Source organism: Toxorhynchites rutilus, chromosome 3, assembly GCF_029784135.1.
Source record: "Toxorhynchites rutilus septentrionalis strain SRP chromosome 3, ASM2978413v1, whole genome shotgun sequence".
Classification (NCBI taxonomy): Eukaryota; Metazoa; Arthropoda; class Insecta; order Diptera; family Culicidae; genus Toxorhynchites; species Toxorhynchites rutilus.
The window spans coordinates 17,605,018-17,631,865 of record NC_073746.1 but is presented as its reverse complement, the minus strand read 5'-3'; the positions used below and the strand labels follow the sequence as shown (position 1 = coordinate 17,631,865).

At 38.5% G+C, this 26,848-nt stretch overlaps 1 protein-coding gene across 1 annotated transcript in view; it reads right to left on the bottom strand.

Annotated features, from left to right (window-relative positions):
- Window positions 1–26,848, bottom strand: part of LOC129775499 (uncharacterized) — a 51,514-nt gene that overhangs the window by 14,876 nt on the left and 9,790 nt on the right. Inside the window, exons 2-4 of the mRNA XM_055780308.1 lie at window positions 3,205–3,417; window positions 2,892–3,046; window positions 2,519–2,836 (exon numbers count right to left, since the gene is read on the bottom strand). Of these exons, the coding sequence (XP_055636283.1) occupies window positions 2,519–2,836; window positions 2,892–3,046; window positions 3,205–3,417 (686 nt within the window). The remainder of the gene's footprint in view (window positions 1–2,518; window positions 2,837–2,891; window positions 3,047–3,204; window positions 3,418–26,848) is intronic.

The window sequence follows — 26,848 nt, the reverse complement described above, 5'->3', positions numbered from 1 at the left end:
GATCCAGTACGAGGGACCCACCCCGTACCAAGAAAAGCACCCCCACACCATGATGTTACCTCCTCCATGTTTGAATGTCTTATTTGTATACTGGGGCATATACGCACAGCCGAGTGGGCGATGGACCCGGAAAAGGAGAAACTATGGAGAAATGTGCTGTGGTCGGATGAGACCAAAGTGAACCTCATCGGCTCGAACGGAAAGAGTTGGGTCCATCGCCCACTCGGCTGTGCGTATATGCCCCAGTATACAAATATAACATTTCAAACATGGAGGAGGTAACATCATGGTGTGGGGGTGCTTTTCTTGGTACGGGGTGGGTCCCTCGTACTGGATCGACCGGATTATGGACCAGCATCTCTACGCCCAGATACTTCGGGAAGTAATGCTGCCACACGCCGAGTTGGAGATGCCCCTAAAGTGGCAGTTCCAGCAGGACAACGACCCCAAACATACCGCTAAAACGGTTAAAAAGTGGTTCCAGGACAATAAGGTAGACGTTACGGAGTGGCCAGCACAGTTCCCTGATCTCAATCCCATAGAGAACCTATGGGAAATAGTTAAACGTAAGGTGTACACCGAAAAATCAAAAAACAAGCAGCAGCTGTGGGAGAGAACCCAGGCGGTGTGGTACGCTATCCCGCTGAGAACGTGCCAAAAGCTGGTGGAGCCGATGCCGAACCGGGTGCGAGAAGTGATGCGTAATAAGGGTTATACCACCAAGTACTAACCCTGCAAATCGATCACGGTAAGAATTTCCTTTTTTTTAAATTTTTTTTACCATGAATTCTAAAGCGGTCCTATTTTATGTCGCGTTATTTTAGTCAGTAAGTATGTTTAAAACGCATTTTTAAATAAAGGTCAATTGGTTTAACTATGGATGATTTTAATTTCTTCGAAGAATGGAATTTACAATTTGTAAATGGTTTGATGCACTTAAATGGAAATTTTTTTCTCAAAGTTTTGTCACTTTCTGTTTTGGATTGAGATGTGGTCCTATTCTATTGTCCGACAATGTATATGCAACGTTGTCAAATTAACATACAGTGCCCACTTTGCGTCAATCAATTTGTTGCTGAAATTGATTGATGCAAAAATCTCATAAATCCATAATGAAATGTAATAAGCATTTGAAATTGAGCATTCCACACAATGTGACCGATTTTCGTTATTCAATTTGTGCCCCCAATATGTTTCTGAAAGACGTAATTCTACGTCAAAAGAAATATGTCAAATTTAAGTTGACCAGATTTTGAGCGCTTCTCCCCTTAAGGCTAATAGGAGAATGAATGCCTCTGAAAAGTTGAATATGACGAAAAACTGTGATGACTCAAAACCTGAAAAGAATACCATTTTAACCTAAGCTTCTTCTGTACATCATATGAACAACTTTTGAGTGATGGATGAATTATAGATGAGTCTTTTGACCTCACACGTTCGAAGTGCGTTTGATTTTACTGCCATCAGACATTAGTTGCGTTCCATCGACCATCAAATCATTATTACCAGCACACGAAAATAACACTTTTTATTGTTATGAGTTATATAATAACATATCAGCAGTATCACTTACCTTTGTCGCAAAATTTACAAATCATTTTCATACGTTCGTTAGTAACATGCAACACTCGCTTAAGGTCTCATCGGTGACTATTAAGTAGCACTAAAAGTATAAGTTTGTTTGCTTTATTTTTAGTTCAGCAGGGGGATGAGTAAAGTAATTAATCATGTTAACTTTTTATCAGTTTATTTTTATTTACATAAAAGTTGTTTAGAAATGATGTTTTTATACGCCATTTTGTAACACTCGCAACGGTGCAGAACCAAACGCTCCAAATGATATCTGTTGTCCAATATCTGCCTGCTTTCGATTTGCGGTTGGTCGTACAAATCAACAACAAAAAAACTTAGAATGCATTCCGTTTCCTCAAATCACTAGCCATTCACGGGGGGATGATGCAATTTATACATTATATATTACACAAAGTTCGTCGGATGTATCTTGGATATATTTGGCCGGAAGATCACTCGGTAAATACAGCAAGGCGGTCCTAGTTGCCCTCTAGTTTCTGGAGGGATGCGTTCAAATGCGTGTTGATGTGGGGATCGAAATTAAGGACAATCATAAATCGATCATATTTACAACAAACTATCGGTACAGAAAGTTAGATGGAGATATTCAGGATAATCCTGTAAAACTACGGATAGATGCAAATCATGCCTCAACAATGTTCAGAATAACATCCAATACATCTGATATGGTAACAGGAGCGTTAGATGAAACAGAGAAATTTGGGTTTAAACATAAGCGGTAATGCAATAGAGATCGACTATACAGAGTACAAAGTACAAAACAAAAACGCTACAGAACAATCCAATTCGGGGAGAAAAAGTTGGAAAGAGCCCTCTCGTTCCCAGCGTAGAGAGATAGCGTGAAGATATAGCTTTACACATCAGGAGTAGCGGTAGTGGTAGCATCCTTCTCGGCATCGCCTGCAGGCGGCGCATCGGTATTTACCTCATCTTTTTTGGACCCATCAGCGTTGTTCGGATTGGCGTCGATCGTGTTCAAATTGTCGTCGGCCGCGGTGGTCTCCTCCTCGCTCGCCTCCAGCTCCGTGTCACGCTTTGGTTGCTCGGTAGCGGGTTCTTTTTCGTCCTTCTTGGAATCGTCATCTCCACCGACACGATTTCCGGTCTCCGTAGGCTTCTCTCCCTCGCCCTCTTCGTCGGCTGGCTTAACGTCAATCACGCGTACCTTGAAGATCGAAGTGCCGAACTCGTTCTTTTTGGTGTAGTACGTGTCGTTGATGATCACCTTGTGGCCGTCGATAACCTACAAAACAATATTGGTGAGCAATATACCCTTACGAAGCACAAACCAAATCTACTTTAACGGTGGAAGTGGAATTTTTCTGTCCATCTTCGGAGGAATCATCAGGGATATCAATGGGCCACAATCCTGGTCCTGAAGAACCAAAGCCGCTATCGCCGTAGAACGGATTCCATGAGCCAGAGAAGCGATCACGCAGACGCCTTATTAGATCTGTAAATTATCCAATAGAGCAATAATTACTGTAATGTATTCACATTCAAGCATTCATGACTGGGCTCATTCCAATTGCTTTACATAACATTTATCAACCTTGCGCGAGTGCGCAAACAGAGCTGGGAAAGATGCACATGTGCATCATATGCACTCACCATCGAGGTAAGACGAGAACTGCCACGAAAATGGATTGATCGAGGGGAAGAATACCGGACTTTGGCCGGCCGGATGTGGGAAGTCACCGGTGTCCACTACGCCATCGAAGGTATCGAAACCGCTCGGATATCGGTTGAAGTACGAAGGTTTCTGATGCTCCAGCGGGACCACAATGAATTCGGCGTCATCCGCGGGGTTGCTCTCACTGTGGGCTGTTCAATGATAAGAGAGAAAAAGGGAAACGTGACAACACGTTAGTACTAGATTTTTCCACCCTGAACTATCGAATAATGAACATGTCAACAACTGCAACTGCCAGCGATGACTCAATCCGGTGAAATAATGATGTATCTCTCCCACAATGGTAACGATTATTTTTTCACGTCGAGTCTCGAGTGACATACGTTTTACCTATTTACACCTATAGCCATAGTTTGTACTCATCGTTTGATAACAATGGCACACCATTGTGAACCTATGTGGACCGAGTTTCTGCCCGTGATAGCGGGATATTTTCGTGTCATCCACGTTACGTAATTGGGTCTGTTTGCGGCCCGATATAATCGGTAAAGGGGGTATGTGTAGGAGAGCAACAAAATTGCAGACGATATTATCACAACTTATTTTAGAAAGCAGACACATTTGCTGGGAAAATTGAGCAATTGCTTCCGTAACTGACTTTACATGTGTCGACAGTTTTTCAGTTTCCGCTTCATATTCTTCAAGAAGAGTGTATTTTAATTTTTTTCATGATGATCTTAATAGGAACAAAATTTATATGTCTCTAAAAACATCATCTTATGGCTGAGTGCTTTTCGAGGCGGACTCACGTTTCAGAGTTTGGTATAGATTATGAGAGGCCGACCGTGTTTCCTGTTGAATTTCATCACCTAAGCTTCTAGCAAAGCATTTTCTGTTTGTCCATGTGAGCATAAAGGTGTTTTTCTGTGCTCATTAGTGTCGCATCTCTGTGTAATAAGATGTATTTCGTTCAATGAGAAACAATGCTATCACGTTTGTTGTTTTATGTTTCTAAATACGAACACATGTGAAAAGTACCAGCCGCCAACTTATTTGTGTATAGCGTTTTACCTCACGGACTTCGAAACTGAGTTGCCAGATTTGCAAGCGGACATTTTTTGCGGTCTTTTTTGCGATTGCAATTAAAAATTAACAAATGTCTGAAATTATAGGAAGTATAAATGAAAGCTTTGAAATGAATTTATTTGGAAAATAGCAAACTGGTACTTTTTTATACTTTTTTATACAAATCAAAACTTCAAAATAAATTGTTAATGTGATGGAGAGAGAGTGGATGAAACGTAACAACGTTTTGGGAGTTTTTTAATGTTGAACTCGATTCTTTTTGTGCTAGCAAGCGGGGCAGCCTCTTTAGTCTAAGTTATGTGTTTCTTCACACTCCGCTATGAAATTTGAAGAATGAGAAGATCTGGGAAAATCACAGGCGGAAAAACATCATGTGTTAATTCACGGCACAGTAGAATTCCGATTAATAGTCCGGCAAACTCACCGTGAATAACGAAAATAGTGGATAGCGCATTAAAGAACCAAAAAAAGAGATGCAAACACGAAAAATTGTGAGGAGTTGTATCTAGGACACGACCGCATTTTCGACGTAGAACTACGCAATTATATAATGCAATCCACTTGTTTACCACATCGAATATTATTTTAGAACGAATCGAAATTTTTGAAATAACTTTTTATTGTTACTACTTCAGTAGTAAAAATTTTCATATAAACTCGAACAATTTTAAAATGGTAAAATGATGGTAAACTGATAGAGAATTTTACCAGGCCAGGCCTACCAGTTTAAAATTGTTCGAGTTTTAAATGAAAATTTTTACTACTGAAGTAGTAACAATAAAAAAAAACTAAAAAGTTATTTCAAAAATTTCGATAATATTCGAAGTGGTAAACAAGTGGATTGCATTATATGGATATTGCTACCAGACTGAAGATTTACACATTAGATATCTATATATATAAAAATGGAGTGATGTATGTCTGTCTTTCTGTCTTTCTGTATATCTGATTTTTATGGACTCGGAAACTACTGAACCGATCGACATGCAAATTGGTACGTAGGGGTTTTTGGGGTCGGGGAAGGTTCTTATGATAGTTCGAGACCTCTCCCCCCTCTCTAAGGGGGGGGCTGCCATACAAATGAAACATAAATGTCTGCATTACTCGGAAATTAGTCAAGCAAACGAAACTAAAGTTGGCATGTTTTAGGGTGCAATAAATGTTTCTATGGTAGTTAGACACTCCTCCCCCCTCTCTAATAATCAAGCAAATTGAGCCAAATTTGGGATGTGAGGCTTCTTGGGGACGAGAAATGTTTCTATGATGGTATGAAACCCCTCCCTTCTCTGGAATGAAGAGGGGCCTAGTCCCGTAAAAATAATACACATATTTCAACCAAACATATTCCAACCAAACAGCACTGCCAATCCACACCAGAATTTCTCATACCCACTCAGATATCGTAGCACACTTTGATACAGAGGGCTTCCTCTTCTTATATCGAGTTGTGTGTATTTGTGTTTGAAATCAGCATTAGGCATGAATGATATCCGCTCACTCGCACTGTGCTTTCATTTCATCCTTTTGACGTGGGACTACGTCTAACCGGAATATATAGAGGGTAAAATGAAAACCTAAACACAGAACATGCAGGAAAAAATGAAAGATTTCGAATGCTTATAGCTCGAACATTTCGTACTGGATAGGACAGATGTTTGCATCACTTGATAGGGAATATTTCTACGCATCTATCGCAACTAACAAAATGTTGTTTTTCATTAGATACACAATTGAATAACTGTAAAATATTAGGCGTTATCTAAACGCCCTAACTGCATCGTTTTGATTGGCCCGATTTACGGTTTCCCTAACACAGCCATCAAAACCAAGCAGCCTTGGGGAAATCGGCATTGCAAATACATGAAAGTAGGGGGACTTTTGTTCTCATCGAAAAATGTTCCCTAACACAGACTTTAAAACCAAGCAGCGAAATCGGCATTGCAAGCACACGAAAGATCCTAGAGGCGAGTGAACTGAAAAGTTTAAACCCTCTTAAAGCCAAAAAGAAGAAAAAGAACACACGAAAGTAGGGGGAGCTTTTGTTCCCACCGAAATGTGTTCCCTAATAGAGATTTCTAAACCAAGGTGCCTGGAGAAATCGGTATTTCAAATTCATGCAAGTCGGGGATATTTTTGTTCCGACTGGAATGTGTTTCCCTAACACAGACTTCAAATCCATGAAGCGTGGGGAAATCGGCATTGCGAATTCATACAAATGGGGAGTATTTTTGTTCCGATTGAAATGTGTTTTTCTAACACAGACTTCAAAACCGAGGTTTCTGGGGAAATCGGCCCTGCAAATAAATGCAAACATAAATGGAATATGTCTGTCCTAACATGATCTTCTAAACATAGGAACCTGGGAAAATCGTGCAGCCACTAGAAGCGAATGAACTTCCCAGTTTCAAGCAAATTCGAGATTCGAGAAGTATGTACACTTTTGGGATGTAAACTTCAGAGGGAAATGTAAAATAAAATAATCGTTTGATAATTTTTTTTTTGTCTTTATTGGAAAGATTTTTAGCCTTAGGCTGGTTCATCATACGTTTGATAATTCTTCTGTACATATATTTTGTTCTAGTCATCATACCAAACGTAAAAGGTCCGTCATTAAATTTACTTGTAATGAAGAACAATCAATCACAATAAATGAATTGACTTTACACGGCATTTGTTAATTTTTTTCACTCACAGAGCAAATATATTGAACTCAATTGAATTTGGAAACTGTTTCATTCAATCAAGAATTTAATCAATACAAACGAATGATTGCTAAGCTAAGGTAGTTCCACGTGAACCTTGCGGTTATATCATAGATATAACCCACTCATTTTTTTTTGTTTTTCGCCTCTAGCCCTGAGAAGGGCCATTGTGGAAAAAAAGGTGGGTTATATCTACGATATAACGGCAGGGTTGACGTGGGGCTACCGTTGCCTTAGTAAGTATTTGTCTTGCATTGAATAAATTATCGATTGAATGAAACAATTGTCGAATTCAACATATTTGCTTTGTAAGTAAAAAGTTTAAACAGTTGCCATGTAAGATCAATACATGCATTGTAATAGATTATGTTCTTCGTTACAGTAAATTTGATGAACGTCCTTTCACGTTTGACATGATACCTAGGACTACCAAAATATGTGAACGGAAGATCATTGTATTTTACATTTCCCTCTGAAATTATTGCACATCTCATGTTTGAATAGTTCTCGAGCCGCGAAAGTTCATTCACCTCTAGTATCTGAAATGACGATTCTCCCAGGTTTCTCAGTTTAATAGTACGTTTTAGGGAAACATTTTCCGGTCTGCACAACGACAAGCGAGTACAAAAGTACCCAACAACCAGAAATACCCCCGACTTGCATGTTTTGACAAAGCGGATTTCTCCAGGCACATCGATTTTGAAGTCCGTGTTAGGGAAACACAGCTCGGTGGGAACAAAAATATCTCCGACTTGCATATATATTTGCAAAGCGGATTTCCACAGGTACATTGAATTTGAAGTCTGTGTTGGGGAAACCGTAGATCGGGTCAATCAAAACTTGGCAGTTAGGACGTTTAGATAACGCTTGACATTTTACAGTTATTCAATTGGTCATCGCATGAACTATAAGATTTTATTAACTGTGATAGACGCGTAGAAATATTTCCTATCAATTGATGCAAACATCTTTCTCATCTGTTAAGAAATGTTCGAGTTATAAGCATTTGAAATACGGGTAGGGTTAGCACACAAATCGGCAGAATAAATGTATGGGAAAAAAGGAAGTTCTTCCAGTTTTCATGAATTTGAACCGTTTAGAGATTAGAGAATTGTGATATATAGCATATCAAACAAATCTTAGAGAATTTCCTATTCGATTGGTATACAAATCATGAGAATTCGTTCACAGTGAAAATAGTTATTAACGTTAACTTTATTTCATAAAAATGTGACCTTTTTCTGCTTTGGCACTCTCCTGAAAGGCGTAGTTCTGCGTCACAAATCATCAGTTAACCTAGTTAACTGCTCATATGTGTGCGAAATCATAATTTACCGATTGGGTGCATTCACAAGCAAACGATTTTACATGTCCGTTCATTAAAAAAAACGGATACAAATTGGCAGACCAATCGAGACTGAAATATAATTTCAAAAAGCTATCGCTGTTTATGAAGATTTAAATAGTTTGCTTTCGAAGTAGTTTTGAGCTATTGAAAAAAGCTTTTATGGCCAATAAGTATAAAACATCGTCGATCTTTTATCTTTCAAATAATGTTAGTTTCATAAAACTTCGTTCATCCGGTAGAGAGATATTAATATTAGTCAAAAAAATCCAATCGATGCCAAGCAGGAGATCGAACCAAGGCCGGCTGGAATGTAAGTCTGTTTTACACGGTGTAGTTGTGTAGTTCACATAACCACTGTTGCACAAATGCCACATGTATTACACCACATTATAAAATGAAGTTGAATCTTAAAAGTATACATGGAAAATGTCTCCTGAGAGTAAAAAGGAGAGCATAAACGTGAACCTGTAACCTTTGAAGAATTCATGATATAGAGTAACATCCCCATGGTAAGTACTACATGGTTCACTCTGACTGCATATTATGAGGGGTTTTCGTTGATCATTCAAAACAATTTCGATTCGTTATTCCTGCTGTATGCGTGATTTTACAATTCTGATAAATGTGGTATGTAGATCACAAAATGCTTAACCTAATGCAATCAATAACCCGAAATTTTCAATTTTGCGACTTGGTTCCCTCTGACCGACCCGACCAATTATGGACACTATTTTGGATAAATTCGTTAAAAGATCAAAGCTCTGATCAACTGTTAAGGCTGTTCCGATTGCTGGCAGCAAATCGATTTGTAAAACATTAAATGATCATTTTGTATGGAACTAAGCTGCAAAAAATAATGCTAGAAGGGATAATCCGTTATGTTACATAAACCCTAGACCTGATTCAATTATCCCACAATCAACATTGGTGAATGAAATTATATATTTCTGATAAACGATCTTTAGTTGAACAAAATCCCAGGTTCTGACAATATTCTAACAAAATAGTGTTGTTCTTTTTTTTCGCGGTGAATTTTCTGAATTATGCTCAACCCAAGGAGCTGGAATTGACAGGTGGTTCGTTTTCGACAGTATGGAGATAAGGCATGGAAGATGCGAGAGGGGATGAAAAATGACAGCAGGTCTAATTTTTATGCTACATAGCGATCCACATCAACATATACCTACGCTGGGCCGGTTTCAATCGAACTAGCTGTTGTGTCTCACAACCCGCACGATCAGGTGAGTCTCCAGCTAAAGCAACAGTCGCCGGGAAACGATATGCATGGATATCCACAGCGTATCGCTATCACTCAATCGTAATGAGTCGTCAACGACTAATGCCACCAAAACGAATGGAACTTAGAGCAGTACGACACAAGCCCGCCGGTAGTGGCTCTTTTATATACCCACTAGCAAAGCTCCCACAATCGCTGAATTGCCAACAACCCTCAAGTACCATAAAACAGCAATGCAGACCATAACTTGCAGCAGTCACCGAAACACAACGATGATGCCAACAGCGTAAACAAAACCAACGTTTATGCACAGCAAACACATAGCGGTATGCGCCTCTCATTGCATGCCATTCGTTATCCTCTTTCTCGGAAAAACCTAGCCGTTCGTTTGGCCGCTGTCAAATCGAACTCAAGTAATGGCTGAATAGCAGTTCTGACATAACGTTCCACCTTATTATACCGCCTTGGCTCAACCATTCGTTCCAATTTTTATGAATAGTTGTTGTTATTATTGATTGAGTCCAGTGTGTCCAACACTAGGAGGCTCACTGTAGAGTAGAGATCTCGTAGTCTTAAATCATCTGTATCTATCTGAAGATTCTCTAGGGATTTACTTGGAGAACTTGATAGCTTTCAATGACTCGATTTAATTTAACCAAATTCAAAATTCAGGATGTACGTTAATGTAATGTTAATGTAATAAACATTGGTTTTATAATATTTCATCATCAAAACAATATTAGATGTACCGGTAAGCTTCTTCGGCTTAACAACAGATGGCGTAACTTGATTATTATTCCAGTGAATCAAATTTCAGACATTCGTTGGAAAGCTACAGTCATTGCGCGTCTTATTCAGTATATGTCAAAAAGTTGAAGCGTAAACAACATAGTTCTTGCCACCTCGAATATGTCGAATTGTTTCATGAGAGTGTTTTTGCGGGAAGTGTTACTTCATTACTTCAATATGAAGAAAAAAACTGCGGAAAGTCATCGCATTTTGGTGGAAGTTTATGGTGACCATGCTCCAACAAAGCGAACGTGTCAAACGTGGTTTGCACGTTTGAATTGGTGGCTTTACTCGATCGAGATCCGTCACAAACGCAACAAGAATTTGCAGATAAAATTGGAGTAGCTCAGCAAACCATATCCGATCGTTTAAAAGCAATGGGAACGAGCCGAAAGATAGGACATTGGGTGCCGTATGAATTGAAGCCACGAAACGTCGAACGCCGTTTTTTCACGTGCGAACAACTGCTCCAACGGCATAAACTACTACTAGATTTTTTTTTTTGCATCAAATCGTTACTGGCGATGAAAAGTGGGTCCATTGCGATTATCCTAAACGTCATGCAACGTATGGGTACTCCGGCCATGCATCATCATCGACAGCCGCGCGGAATATTCACGGCCAGAAATGGTGTGGTTTGGTGGGATTAGCTGGGTGTGATCTACTATGAGCTGCTAAAACCGAATGAAACCATTACGGGGGACCTCTATCGACGACAATTGATACGTTTGAGCCGTGCACTGAAGGGAAAACGGCCACAATACGAGCAAAGACACGATACAGTTATTTTGCTGCACGACAATGCTCGGCCGCATTTCGCGACACCGGTTAAAACATACTTGGAAACGTTGAAATGGGAGGTCCTATCTCCCCCACCGTTACTACCTTTTTCGATCGATGCAACATGACCTGGTAGACCAGCACTTCTCCAATTTTGATGAAGTCAAAAATTGGATCGATTCGTGGTTAGCCGACAATCCGGCCGATTATTTCCGCAAGGGGATCCGTGAATTGCCAGAAAGATGGGAAAAAGTTGTAACTACAGATGGACAATACTTTTAATATAAAATGTGTAACCATTTTTGCAGAATAAAGCATTAATTTTTGAAAAAAAAACGAAAAAAAACTTACCGGTACTCCTATTAGTTTCCAACAGTTAAAAGTTGGATTAATTAAATTAATTATTTAAAATTATGATCGACGGACTAAAAGAAACTTTATTTGTTTAAATCAGGGTTTCTCAAAGTGGTCGATCTCGGTGTCCAAGGGGTCGATACAAACGAAAATTGATTTTGGAGGTCGACGAGGTCTAAACATCGACCCCTGTTAATTAACACTTATTCTTACTTGAAACTTTCATGATACTGTATAAGTTGTATTACGTGAAGCAATTTGTTACAATAATGACTAATATTTTAGTAGAACGAATGAAGCCATGATCATATTCAAGTCCAAACAAACATAACAAGCTTGCATTTAGGTTGCAAGTTGTTTGCAAAATAAGATGAATTCATTGTGAACAATGCGCTGAGCTATCAAGTTCGGATCATTTTGGTTTACCACCAAACATACTTTGTTCATGGAGGACCTCACTCCAATGTAGCATTGCTATGTGACAGAATGAGGATCTCTTTGACAAGGTCAGACAAGTTTATATATTCTTTTCCCGCTGCGCCTATGAGTTTCTTCACCCACAAAAGGTCCAAACGCTCTTCTTTTTGACGACAGTTTTTCAGCATATCGCACGAACCCAAAGTATCACAAAACTCGAGGAATTCCTGTTTACTTTTGTTTGATTCTATTTTTCTCGACAAAATGACGAAAAATCAAGATATTTATCTTGATTGTTTCCACAACACTGTTGCTTGCAACTTTCACGAATCATCGGAAAAATCGACGTTTATAAGGGACTTAAGATTCCCTCTCAAAAGTGCTGGCTTGATCAGTTTATTCATTACTGGTTTAAAAAGGTTCGTCAGTTCGAATAGGAAAGGTGCTATAGGCTCGTCACTCTGAAAGCTCGTCATAAATGGTTGAACAGCAGCTGCTGATCTTAAGAAAACACCCCAACAATTTATCCTCGAAAGCCTCTGCAACTACTCTAAAGGTACTGACTGTGAAAACTGCAGCGATGCTCCTACGGAAATCTGGATGTGCATCTTTGTATTTACGTTCCTTTTGTGCTTAGACTACGTGGTTACTTAGGTTTTCAGATACGGCAGCATGTCCAGGGCTATTTATACCATCGGTTGGGTTTCGATCCATTTTACTCCCCCAAACATCAGCCGATCCAATAATTCAAGAATACTCCGCACATCTTAACGGAACGTTCTCAAACAGACTGTAGAAACACTGGAGGAATTCATCAATTTTCCAAACAGTCTTTTTCATTCCTTCTTGAATGAATTGTGAAAACTTGCAAACTGCAGCTACCTATATTCATGAGCTCGTAGTTTTGGCTGCTTTGAATTTCACGAATTTCTTCTTTCGACTGCTTCACTACTCTCCAATTAACAATTAACGTCCAGTGCACGCGTTGAGCTTAGAACAGCTGAGGCAATGTATCTGGATTCCACCGTTCCTCCGTTACATTCCAGTAACGGACGCTAACATCCATCTGTTGCTTTTGTGAAATCTTATTTAACGTTTCGTCGAAGCCGATAACGATATTCTTACAATTTTCGAGTAAACGAAGGATGTCATTCAAAAAGTATGGCTCAATACCGTATGTGATCAGGTAGCTCATTTTAGTTCTGCTGAGATGCATCTTTGGTACCATTCCACTGTTCTGAAACATATCCGGAAAGAGCTTAGCACTAGAGCACTAGAGTTTCATGGGATCATGAGTTAACACACAGTGCAGCAATCGGTACTGTACCATTCCGTCAGCACGCATCCTGGAATAACGACCCGTTATAAAAACCAGACCCCTGCCACATGTTACCAGAAGGAGATAACGAAAGAGATGCGATAAGAACGAGACGAGATAATGTGTAAAAATGAGATAATGCTAGAGCCAGGCTTTGTAAGACTCTAGCATAGATATAATGACCAGTCCCTTTTTAGTGTTCAATAAACGAAGAGCCTCGCTCTCGTCAAAATAAAATTAGTTTTATTTATTAACTCATGTCTACCACTTGCTGAGGAAGATTGCCCAAATGAGCTCACGACCTTACTCGTGTGTGTATTCTGCGTTTCAGTGGAATGGTTTTTTTCAACCGTCTGAATTATAAATCAATCGAAAGAAATATTTAGTGTAATTATTTATGTTTGTGTTTGTTGGAGCTTGAGCTTGAGCTTGGGTAGACTGTACATTTCGTAGTTGCTCTCCGTGATTGACCTGAACCAACCTAATTGCACAAAGAACACACAGAATGACGCTTGGGACTAACAAATCATTCTCGTTGTGCAATTTTCGGTGATTCGAGCTTTAAATGGTCAATAACGACACCGGCCACATCCTTACAATCACCAGAGGAATGGAAGGAATGTTAATATGATATTCCCCGCCCGAAGGCCAGAAGGGTCGCCTCTATAGCGTGGCTCCCTAGCGTTCATCATGGAAGGGATTGTTGTTAGTGGGAAGAGGTTATAATCAGGATTCACTGAGGTAAGTGATGTGATTATGTAAACGCAAACTATCGAACACTCGACGAAATGAAAACCCTAATATCTCGTGTATAGACACGTGGCAGAAATTATCTTTAGGTATCCTGAGAAGGAGACCCAGTAAAATTAATAGGACCGGCTACACACTTCATTAGTTATCGCATGGAAAGTGGGAAACCTGAGAAGATAACCGAGAGAACTCCTCTCTAGCCAATTGGATCGGTGATATATTCCGTTATTCCTCGCGTACCCTTTACATAACTACAACCACCACGACGGAATGTTATCATTGGGAAACCTACGAAGGTAACCGAGAAAATTCTTCTTCAACCAATGTCAATATATTCACTCATAAAATTACTGAAAAATTGTTACGAGTTCTGAAAAAAAAACATCCTAAAATCACTCGGAATTTCGCATTCTGAAGGTGCATTTTTTCGTCACACTCGTGTATTATAACACACGGTGAGGAGTGAGACTTGTTATGCTACACACGTCAAAAATTAAAACTAAAAATTTCTGCACATGCACGGTCTTTATGTTTGTGTTTGTTGGAAGATGAAAAATCAAATCCACAAGTTTCCACCCTGAATGATAATACACTCGTCGACTAATTTAATTCAAGAGATTACACAGTGAAATTGAACTTAAATGAAGTGATTGAAAATAATTTAAAAGAGCGTAGCGTTCAGGATATTTTTCACCGAAAATTATGAATGTTCGATTTTCTTGGTTTTCGTTTTTTACGTTGATTGGTGCCTAACGCATATTTTGGAAGTCCACCAGAAATGAATGAAATGGACAAGGCATCATGGAAAGTAATCTTTTCACAATACATGAATTGACCTAAATTGGGATTTTTTCGCATCTGAATTCGGAAATTGTTTCATTTAATCACTGGTTTAATTAATAATTTAATCAGTACATTCAAATGTCTACTAAGCCAACGGTAGTCCTACGTCAACCTTGCGGTTGTATTTTAGGTATAACCCACCCATAGTTTTTAACGTAGGATTGCGTTTTTCAGGAACATAGTTTTAATTTTACTTTGCGGTTTTAAAGTTAGTTTCAAAAATTAATTACCTACGTAAGTATTTGAAAGTATTGTGTATTTAAAAATTATTAGTTACACTTGATAATTACTGAATTTCATGTATATATTTATTTTGTTGAATTTTAATAAGAAAATAAGGTCAAGTTTTCTCCTTTCATCAACCGCAAAGTTTTTAAATTGGTAAGTATTATGTATGAATAAGAAAAAAACTAGAGATTTTTAAAGAGATTTAGCTATGGGGGTCTTTGGTATCACTTCATTCCGGAAAAGGGGTCTCTCGCCCAAAACAGTTTGAGAACCCCTGGTTTAAATTATTGCAGACATAGTTGTGCAACAAACGGAAAATCCACGCTGAGTAGAAGACAAATCCGAAATCGAAAATCGGGTATCTATGATGAGCCATATGTTATCGTAATAGATAAATCTGATTCGCGCTTTCTCCACATTCGCGATGTCAGATCTCTCGGAGGTGTACTGTTCACCTGCAATGTGTTCGATAATTTTCTCAGCTCAACCATCTGCTCACGCCATCAATGACGTTAACGAGAAAATGCCAATATGCTCCACTCCCTGACCATCGGTTCTTATTGATCCGCTTTTGGATGATGAAATGGAAAAAGTTAAAAATAAACGAGTTCAAATTCGGCAACAATACACTCTCAAACCGTTGGGTGAAATTGCGGAGCGGATGCATCCGATTGACATTGGAATCATCCACTGGATGATCCACAGATGGAAAACGCAACCCGAACAATCCAACACACACGCTAATTGCCATGGCCTGATAATGGTGACCTTCGATACGCGTAAATCAAGATCACCCATTCAGAGGGACAAATTCGCGTACCGTACCTACATTTGGTATAATGGTGACTACTAAGCCGTGACCGAGCATCGCCGGTTGTGTCGCGAATCGCACAATCGAATCTGCAATGGAATCACTGTTTCAATGGGCCAGTAGTGATTATCGTAACACCGATTGGCCGATTTGATTGTGTTCTCAGCAGGGCATTGCATTGCTGTGATTTCACTGAAAATGTTGGATGCATTTGTTGGAATCCAAATGCAGCTTTTTGGCTGCATTCGATTCTCAAAAATTACCATCACGCGGTCAATGTACGGACCCGTGCATGCGAGATATGCTGTTTATGCTTCCAAACGTTTTGAATGCCGCCGAATGCATTAAACTCGTTAGCGCTTGTTAGAGCTGCAGCTGATCTCCCGCCATCATGATGTATTCTGTCGATTGGACTTATGAGAGGCGCGATACTGAATGCACGAACGATGACCATCGAATCCTGAATTTCCCCTTTTGCTTCCTAATAGATTTAAATGAATTCGAATTTCGGAGTGAACAACGACACACAACACTGATTCGTGATCATGACGAGTTTGTTGGTTTACATAATGCGATCATTGTTCCGGTTGTCTTCTGCCGTCAATGTGTCAATGTCACCATTGAAGGGGTTCTCGATCGTGACTTGTCGAGCGCACGTGGCCTTACGTATGCGAAGAAGACATCAAACCGTTGTCCAGAACACAGAGCACCGCGTTCATCCCCCCAACTGCACCGTAACGGTGGCAAATCGATTTCACCTTGATTAGTTACTAGATCGTTTAGAACGGCCAGTCATACGATAATGATTATGATGACCAACTCGGGTTATATAATCCAACGAACATTAGCCCGATAGAGCGTCGATAATAAATGAAAATTTGTAAAGCCAAATCACTATCCCTTGCAATGAGCCACCGGCATTTGTTTCAATTCGGATAAGTGGAAAAAAATTGCAGCAATCGAAAATTGTTCACCATGCAGTTGCTCTGTTTCGCTTCGACAATGAGCTTTTTGTACAGTTTGCAAAATCACGAGGATGATGCACCGGGAGAAACGTTTTCGGGGCACGTGAATCGCTTCGGAGGTACCCACGACTCCTTTCAGTGGATGATTATGAACTACTTGGCCCCATGGTCGTGACTGATTCAATTACCCCGCTAAAACGAGTCTATAATTCGCTATTGTTGGAGAGCCACAGCGATACAATTGGGGGATGCATCCTCGAAGAACGAGTTTCCTATGGCTTTTGCTGTAGAGAAAAAAAAACACGATTTGCGAAACAAAATTGTTTTGAAATAGCCCAAGTTGGTGTCGAGTCATACCAAACGAAGTGCTAATTTATGGCAGCGAGAGCTTCTTATGAGCAGTGATCAAATCTCTCGATCAAGATTCGAACCAAGAACGCGCGCTCGTTTCATCATTGAAATGAAGAGAGAAAAAAACGCTGTCATTTCCTCGTGTCATTTCAATATCATCTCTGATATAGTAAATCATCTTCCTATTTATACAAAAATAGTCATTCCCGGTGTAGGCCGGAATCAAACGGTTTGCAGCTTCATTCACTGTACGCATCAGCACACCGCTGATGATGACGCCAAATGATTAGCGTGACATTTGCCCACTTAAGTCGGGCGTTCAGCGGGAGAAACGATTTTCTCGCGCAATGAATATGACTAATAGAACTTGAAATAAAGTGTGATCGACCGCAAACGTGGAACGGAGAGAATGGTTAGAGCTTCCTTATTTTTTAAGTCAACATCAAACGGATATACCCTCATAAACTAGGCGTTAGCGATATATTCTGGCTTTACTGAAGCAAGTGACAGATGCAGAAGAAGTCAGTTCGCGGGCATTTTATTGCTCACTGTTGCCGTTAATTCAGGGGATTCGCGAAACACCCGAATCAGACATCTCAGTGTGTTCTTCATTTGCTGCAGACAAAATATTTGAGAGACAAAATATCTTAACATCTCAAAGAATATGAGTAACTGAACAACAATTTCGATATCAGTGGAACTCAACGAACCGCATCAAACGTAGGAGACAATTGATGTGAATTGTAAATTACATTCCTGAATAATTTATTCCTCATTGAATGTCTAATGGTGCCGCTCGTTCATAGTTTTCGAACACATCATTACCAGTGTTTGTCGTCAGAACTGTCAACTGGATCGTTTGTGTTTGTTTATGGTTTTGTTTTTCTAACACGTGGAACGATTTAATTGAATATTTTGATAAGGAAAATATAAGTACAACGGAGGGAAAATGTACATCAGGAATAATTATCAATTAATCAGATTAAAATGCATCGCACTGTTTCTACTGATTGTTTCAAATCTACAAATTTCGTAAAAAACAATGATATTATAAAGGCAAATAAATATGAGGTTATTAGGGATACCTATGAATAAAATTAACGTGTAAAAATTGAGCATATAGCGAAAAAAATAAAAGTTTTCGCACGTTTCCAACCTCGCCATTTTTCCGCAGAGATGTTTAGTGCAGTGATATAAAATATTTTTTATTGAACAATTCAAAAAAGCTAAGGGACGAAATCCCTACGTTTCGAGCGAACCAATCCGATCATTGTGACGAGCAAACTGGGCCCCACCAGCCGTAAGGTAGAGGCGAATCACAATACACCATTCAACAGTATGAAAATTGTTTTTCATAATTTATATTCCAGTGTCACTCTGAGCGGTGAGCGGTCAACAGCATATGTTGAGGTTGAAAGATAATGTGAAAATTTTCAAATTGACTATTGGTTAATTTGCTGCTGTACCAATCGTTAGCGCTGCACAGTGCAAGTATCTAGTGCGCTTGTCAGCACATGTACCCTAAGGAAGTCAAAACGGAAGCGTAAAAAATATGTGTTTGCTGCTTATTTCTCTGCCGATTGTACCCGATTATATATATATATATATATATATATATATATATATATATATATATATATATATATATATATATATATATATATATATATATATATATATATATATATATATATATATTTTTTTTTTTTTGGTAATTTTAAAAAAATACGTTATTGAGAAAACGAATTTTTCAAATGACTTTTTTGTCAGCAAAATTTTTTCAAAAAAAATTTGATGATTTTTGCTAAAAAATTGAACAACTTCCTACATTTTATCCTTTGACATCAATTTGGTAGGTATCAAAGTTTTTAAGTTTAATTTTTTTTAAGAAATTAAGAAAAAAATGGCTTTTCCAAAAAGTAGTATAATTATTTTTCCGAATATTTCAAGTATGCAAAGTTGCTTAAGTGACCCATTTCTTTACACCCACAACGTTTCACTGCTATCTGATATGGTGCTGCCAACGGCCAGTCGAGTTGGCATGTCTAATGCATTATTAGCGATGGCCCAACATTGGTGAATAATTTTTGATTCACGTCCTTCCAGTTTAATGTATGCGTTCCCTCATCTATTCCATTTGGCTGTTTTTTCACCTACCTCACTTGACTATGATTCATTATTCTTTAATCAGATGGATTCATCTGAATGGGTGTTACCTCGTTACCTCGATATAGCGTCACACGATATAACGTACTTTTTACCTCGTTATAAAGTACACATATTCAAAGTCCAAAGGAATAATTTTTTGAATATTTTTTTTCTGAGAGAAAAATAAATTTTCTGTATTTTGATACTAAAGCTTGTTTTGTACCTTTAACCAATCCCGAAATACAGCTGTTCTGTGATTCCGGATTCTAAATGAATCAAACTTTAATCAACAGTATGAAGGGAAACATCATGAGAAAGGTTGGCTTCGTCTTCTAGTTGAATTTATTCATTAACCTTACTCAAACAACAACACAACAAAGTAATATAAGCCACGTTTCTGAGTTCCTTATTATGCTTCGATACAACGTACAATTTTGAAAGTAAAATGTACGTTATATCGAAGTTACCCCGTATCTCTTTCAACGTAGGACCACTTTTATCTGGAAGATATAAGGTATAAAATGAAAATCTCAAAACTCGACATGTAACCGCTGCTTTTCTTGCTTTATATCAATGACATCAAACAGGTGCTAAATGACAGTGACGTAAACTTATTTGCTGACGACACTGTAATATTCATTGTAACTGAGACATTGCAAGATTACTACATAAAGATGAACCATGAACTGCCGAACTTAGACGAATGGTTGAAATGGAAGAAACTTAAGTTAAACATAAACAAAACGAAGTACATGGTATTTTGACAGTGAAGGTCTTAGTAAAACTATTGATGGGCAAAGGGTGGAAAGAGCATCATCGATCAAATATCTTGGCGTTATTCTTGACGAAACGCTTCGACGAACATATAAACTGTGCTAAAGGGTGTGTCACATCAAATTGCATCACGGAAAAAAACGCTGTAGAAATTTAATTTTTAGGAATTATATCTTCAGCTTTCGCTTATAATCAGATAAGAGTGTATAGATCACGTTGGCCATGCTTCACTGTCAATTTTTCGTAAATTTGGAAAAATGTCGTCGAACGAAAAAGAGCGTCGTGAATTAATCCTGTGCACTCATTTCGAGAATCCGGAGTTGTCACATCGGGACATCGGTAAGATGCTGGGAATCGTCCAATCCACGGTCAGCAGAGTACTAAAACGATACTTCGAGAACCTAACCATCGACCGGAAGGTGAAGAAAGGCAAAAATGGATGCTCCGTCAGTGAAAAAGATCACAAGCGCGTAGTTAAGCAGTTTAGACGTGATCCGAGAAGTTCGGTCCGGGATGTCGCCAATAAGCTGAATTTGTCAAGTTCATTCGTACAGCGGACCAAGCAGCGGGAGGGCCTGCGTACATACAAGGTTCAGAAGGCTCCTAACCGCGACGAAAGGCAAAACATGGTGGGGAAGACGCGAGCCCGGAAGCTGTACACCGAAATGCTGACGAAGCCGCATTGCCTGGTAATGGACGACGAAAACTACGTCAAAGCGGACTTTCGTCAGCTGCCGGGCCTGTTGTTCTTCTCCGCAGAGGACAAATTCAGCGTTCCGGAGGAGATTCGCAAACAGAAACTATCCAAGTTTGCCAAAAAGTACATGGTGTGGCAAGCGATCTGCTCTTACGGAAAGCGGAGCGCCCCCTTCGTGATGACCGGCACGGTAAACGGGCAGGTTTACCTTAAGTGCTACAGAAGCGCTTACTACCACTATTGAAGCAGCACGAGGGCCCGACCATCTTCTGGCCGGATCTCGCTTCGTGCCACTATTCAAAGGACGTGTTGGAGTGGTACGAAGCCAACGGGGTCACCTTCGTGCCAAAGGAAATGAACCCGCCCAACGCGCCGGAGCTTCGCCCAATAGAGAAATATTGGGCGATTATGAAGCAGGCCCTCCGGAAGAACCCAAAAGTTGTCAAATCGGAGGCGGACTTCAAGAGAAAATGGATTTCTGTTCAAAAAAAACTACAACCTGACGTTGTACAGAACCTTATGGACGGGGTAAAGAGGAAGGTGCGAGCATACGGGCTTGGGCTCGAAGTATGAATAAAAAGAAAATGCCAAAAGTTGTTTAATAGTTTTTATTTTACTGTCTAAAATTTTCAAAAGGATCGGTCTACTGGGCGAATTTCTACAGCGTTTTTTCCGTGATGCAATTTGATGTGGCACACCCTTTATATACAATTTTGGACTTGATTATACGGGTAAACTTCGATATAACGTACATTTCACTTTCAAAATTGTACGTTGTATCGAATTGTACGTTATATCCAAGCATAATAAAGTACTCACAAACGTAGTCTATAATACATTATTGTGTTTCTGTTTTAGTAAAGTTAATGAATACTTTCAATCAGAAGACGAAGCCAGCCTTTCTCATGATGTTTTCCTTCGTACTGTTGATCAAAGCTTGATTCATTTAGAATCCGGAATCACAAAACCAGCTGAATTCCGGGATTTATTGAAGGTACAAAACTTGTTTTAGCATCACAATACAGATAATTCATTGTTCTATCAGAAAAAAAATATTGAAAAAAAATTTCCTTTGCACTTCGGAAATGTGTACGTTATATCGAGGTAAAATGTACGTTATATCGAGTGACGTTATATCGAGGGTACGTTATATCGAAGTTTCCGAAGTTATATAGTTTGAAAGAAAATATTTTTTTTTTAATATTACAAATATGGCTTATTTCAAGAAGAGATGTAACCTTTCAGCGTTAAGGTGAAGTTTAAGTGTCTATTACATGTAGAGTGGGGTAAAAATCGTGATTTTTGAAGATTTTGCTTGAATTTTCACCAGTAATTTTTAATATCAATAATGCAGCCAAATTAAGAAAGATAGAAGTTGGGTGTCAAAAAACAAATTGTAGATCGGTTAAAAAACTTCAATTTAATTGATAGAAACAATCTAGTTTAATATAAACTTTTTTTAATTAATAATAACACATTAAAAATGATTAACTTTTATGTTTTTTACTTATAAAATGTTATTAAAATCCACTAATTTAGTTGTTCCACTACTATATCCTGTACTAAATTTTCTCATTTTTCAAATAAAAGCATCAGAATCGTCTTCCGTAGCGTACTTTTTAATGTAGAGCCAGTTTTAGGCAACAGTGTCCGAAACAAAAAAAAAAGTTATATAACTCTGTCATTGTTGAAATTCGAACAAATGCGTAGGAGAATTTTTTTCATCAAATATGATCGTCTATCACCTCCTGAGATAATCTGGAATTAATTAATTTTTTTCATGTGAGAAAGGTGTTTTCTGACATTAAGAGGATCAAAATTCAAATTCCTCTTTCATTTTCAAAAATCGAAAAATATATGCAAAAAAGTTGATGGGTCTGAGCCTAGGGGGACGGACGGGGTCTTGACATAGGATTGTTATTGTGTGTAGGAATTGCATTTCAATTGAGTTTTTCATTGTTCAGAATATGTATTTTTTTCTCTTCTGATACACCAAATGGATGCCCTGGAAAAACCATTTCCTGCATGTACTTGTATCCTTTAAACGGGTTAGATGACATAACTTGGTAGAATTCGGTACCGCATTCTGTTCAAAAATGTACACAAAAATACCATTGAAGCCATTCAATCATGCAGAAGAAGACAAAGAGTCATCATGTATAATTTTTAAACAAGTCTAAATAGTTAAGACCTATATAAATATAAGACTGTGTCAAATCAATCTATGACTACAAAAATATATTATAGATAAAAATAGCATTATCTCTTTCGTTATCACGTTGTCGGAACATTGTAAGACCTTCATAGCCCTGTAAGATCGCGACTACTCAAGCTATCATAATCTGATTTACATCCTGGACCACAATTACACAAATTGTTAGTAGTGAGACCTATACGATGAAAACATGAATTGAGCACAAATTGGTTGGACAACATACAATATAATATAAAACTATTGCCTATTATCGGTAAATGGAGAATAATTCATTTTACGCATTAACTCACATTATGAGCTAACGCCCGAAGTTAGGCAAAAAAATTGCTCGTTGCGCCGAGTAGCGAGTGGGTAGTGCAACCAAAGAAAACATACCCAATTAAATCGTCAAATTGTTAACTTTTTTACTATATTCACTGTTCATGTTTCAAGCAAAAAAAATGTGGATAAATCTCCTGTCTAATGATATATAACACAACATATGTCGCAATAACCATTTTGAGTAATATGCGTTTGAAAACTCTTAATAAATCGTTACATTTTTCGTAGAGTGACCCCCCTATATAGAAATCAAAAACATAGTCCTATGTCAAAAACACAAATAAAAAAAATTTTTTTTTGACTCGTTTATATACAGGATTCGATTATATACAGTGAAAAGAAATCAAAAACTGTGTATAATCGAGTCCGCGCTGTATCGTAAAAAATTTCCACAGTCTTAAAAAATTCAGCCGCCTGTATTTCAGTTCAATGAATTTTACTTTCAACAACAGTTTGCACCTTCTTAGTCAAAAATAAATTATAATAATATAAGAAAAACTAACACCAACTTCAACAATATTATCTCAACAAGGCCAATAAATGTTTGAAATGTCACTAACCAATTTGTGGTGAAAAGTATGAAAATAATGACAAAGGAATAAATATATTTTTCTCAAAATACGGTACATATTGATTAAAAGACGGGACGATAAAAAATGATCGAAAAAACGGTACTGTATGTTTGGTCAGCCTATTCAGAATGTATCCTCAAAATATGCACAATTCATGTTTAGTACAGAGCATACACTGGTGCGCAGAAGCAGCGCTGAAGAGAAATATTAACTAGCGGGTATAAGATAAGTCTCATTTCCAATTTAATTCTTGTCTCGTTTCAGACAGTGAGATGTCTGTATCTAAACACAGAAATTCTGCCAGGTGGAGAGTGTTTGTGTATGATTGAATCACACGTGGCGGGGGAAAAAATATATAATCGCCTGCGTTCGCGGTGTTTTTGGAAGAAGAACTTTCGCTCATTGAAGATCGTGCATTCACAACAAGGACTAAAATTTCAACATATTGCTGCTCATATACTGCTCTCGCGAAAGAAAAAAAGAATCGAGTATCGATCATCCTAAGCTGGTTCTAAAATCACCCTTCACCAACATTCTCCAAAGAGCTAAAATTTTGATGCATTTTAAAACAATATCCGAAGTGATAATCGAACGAATCAAAGCTTCAACTATGTGGTCGTTTTTCTTAAAGAGTTATAATATATTTATTTTTTCACTTTATGTTCTCTCTGCGAAAAGTGAGAGATGGGATTTTTAAACCAAAATTTAATTTCATGGCACTCGAACAGCATACTTCCCTAAACATTTGACAGAATACAAAATTCTGAAACGAATATACAAAAAAAAATCATTCAGAACATCAATGTTCCAATGGTGGAAATATCCATCATAACATTGACTGCCCAAAAATTTTATAAAAGAACAAATTACCTTGATTTATTTCACCAATGAACAAAAAATCATGCAAAAATGACTTGTGACTAGAGCGATTCCCAGCCAGAAACATTGTTGAAATTTGAGAGATTCAACTGTCATCTAGACCAGACGGATTCCAAATGTGTATTCCGCGAAATAATAGGGGAAGACGGGGTAAGACCGCCCGGCGGGGTAAGACGGCCAGTTTTATAAGAAATCCTCAGTTTTTTGGCAAATATGTTACGCAAGGAGCATGATTAGCATATTTTTGTCGTTTCAAAATACTTGGCAACACTTGAGAGCACGAAATATCAAAATTGTAAACAAAACAAAGTTTTCGTCCATTGCGGTTGCAAGCGATCTAATTTTCAAGACAACCAAAATAAGGATTTTTCCAGCAAAAACTGTGTATTCATTTAATTGTCAGTGTCCCAACCCTTCGGTAGATTGTTCCGGTTCTTTCTGCGTTAAAAGATATGTAAAATGTAATATAGAATGCGTGAAAAGTGCTAAATAATGCAAAAGGTGCTCTGAGGGGAAGACGAACCATTTTCGACGCGGTAAAAGCGCCACACGTTGTGATATCAACATATCGAATCGGAGCCAGAAATACCTACTTCGGGGTTATTAAAACTTCACGTGAACAGATTTTGAGAGATTTTAGACCCACGTAGATAATTGTCCGATAATTTGATAAATGTTTCACGAATTTTTTGAAAACTCTGCACATGGAATATAGATAGGAATATAGATAATCTTTTCAGAAGTTTGTGCGTAGTTTATGAACAGCCCAAAACTTTAAGTACCTTAGACACCACTGTTCCTGTTATTTTTACTAAACTGTTTGAAAATAGCATCGCTCCGTCTTACCCCGTCATGGTCCGTTTTACCCCGCGGGTGGTTCTTCTGAACAAACACCCCCCCCACCCAACATCAATATCAAGTTGCAATATAAACACGAAACCAGTTATTTCGCGAATCACTGCATTTGCATTAAGCTGGATTGCAGCACACGAGTGAGTGAAATAATATCTCATCGTTAAGAAAATAATAACAGCAGATGTATCAGTCCTATGACTTATGCATATTACCGATTGTCAGTAATAGTAATATGTATTAAATATACACTGTCGGCAACAAAAATGAAATATTCATTCGTTAAAATAATTATATTTTAACAAATCTTGTTGCTCACAATTTGCAATCATTCGGGGTGATGATTGTGTGAACACTGTGGCAACCAGAGGCAACACCGGAGGAAGCGCTAAATGCCAATTCAAAACCGGCACTTGACGTTGCAATTGTTTCAACCTGCTGTTCTCTTACAGTGCGCCTCATCATGCGGCGCTGGTTTTTCCATACGTGATGCTGATCAAGAGGTATCGATTGACCGAGTCAGTATGCAAAAAAGTAAAAGAACAGCTATCCAGATAACCGCAGCGATGGAGAAATTAGGTCACCGAAAGCGAAGCCTCTTCTCCAGAAGGTGAAGATGCTGAAACACTTTCCGTAGTGGTGAAGGTGGTGATGCACGCAGCAGCATTTGAAACACACCTTCCACCCAACTGAAAATCTTGATTAAGATGCCGAAAAAGTACTATTTTGCGTCATATGCTAATCTGCGTGCACTTCGCCAGTGGTGGGCCAAACCCGCTCGCAAAATGTGCATCGTTTTGTGCACAAGAGTTTTCCCTTCCCTTTCTGACATACCGCACTCACTCCGCACCTCAACGCGCAGAAGATGCGCTGTGGGAGGGAAAAATGTATTCCATCATCAGAGATCTCTAGCGTGAGATCTTTGCGGAAGATGCAACGCTTATTGTGCTTCAGGTTTTCGCTTCACCGACTGGATTCGCAGGGAACGCAGTGGCGTACATCGTCTCACGTAGAATCTCGTTGAGTTCAGATCGATGATGTTGACGAAAACCGCAAAGTGAAAAGCAAGTGAGCAAACGCTAATTGGCACTTGGCAGTATCGAAGAGCCACCGCCGGTCAGCTGATTTCCATGCTCGAGAGGAAATTTAAGGTAGTGCGTTCATATGTTCAACGTTTAGCTGTTT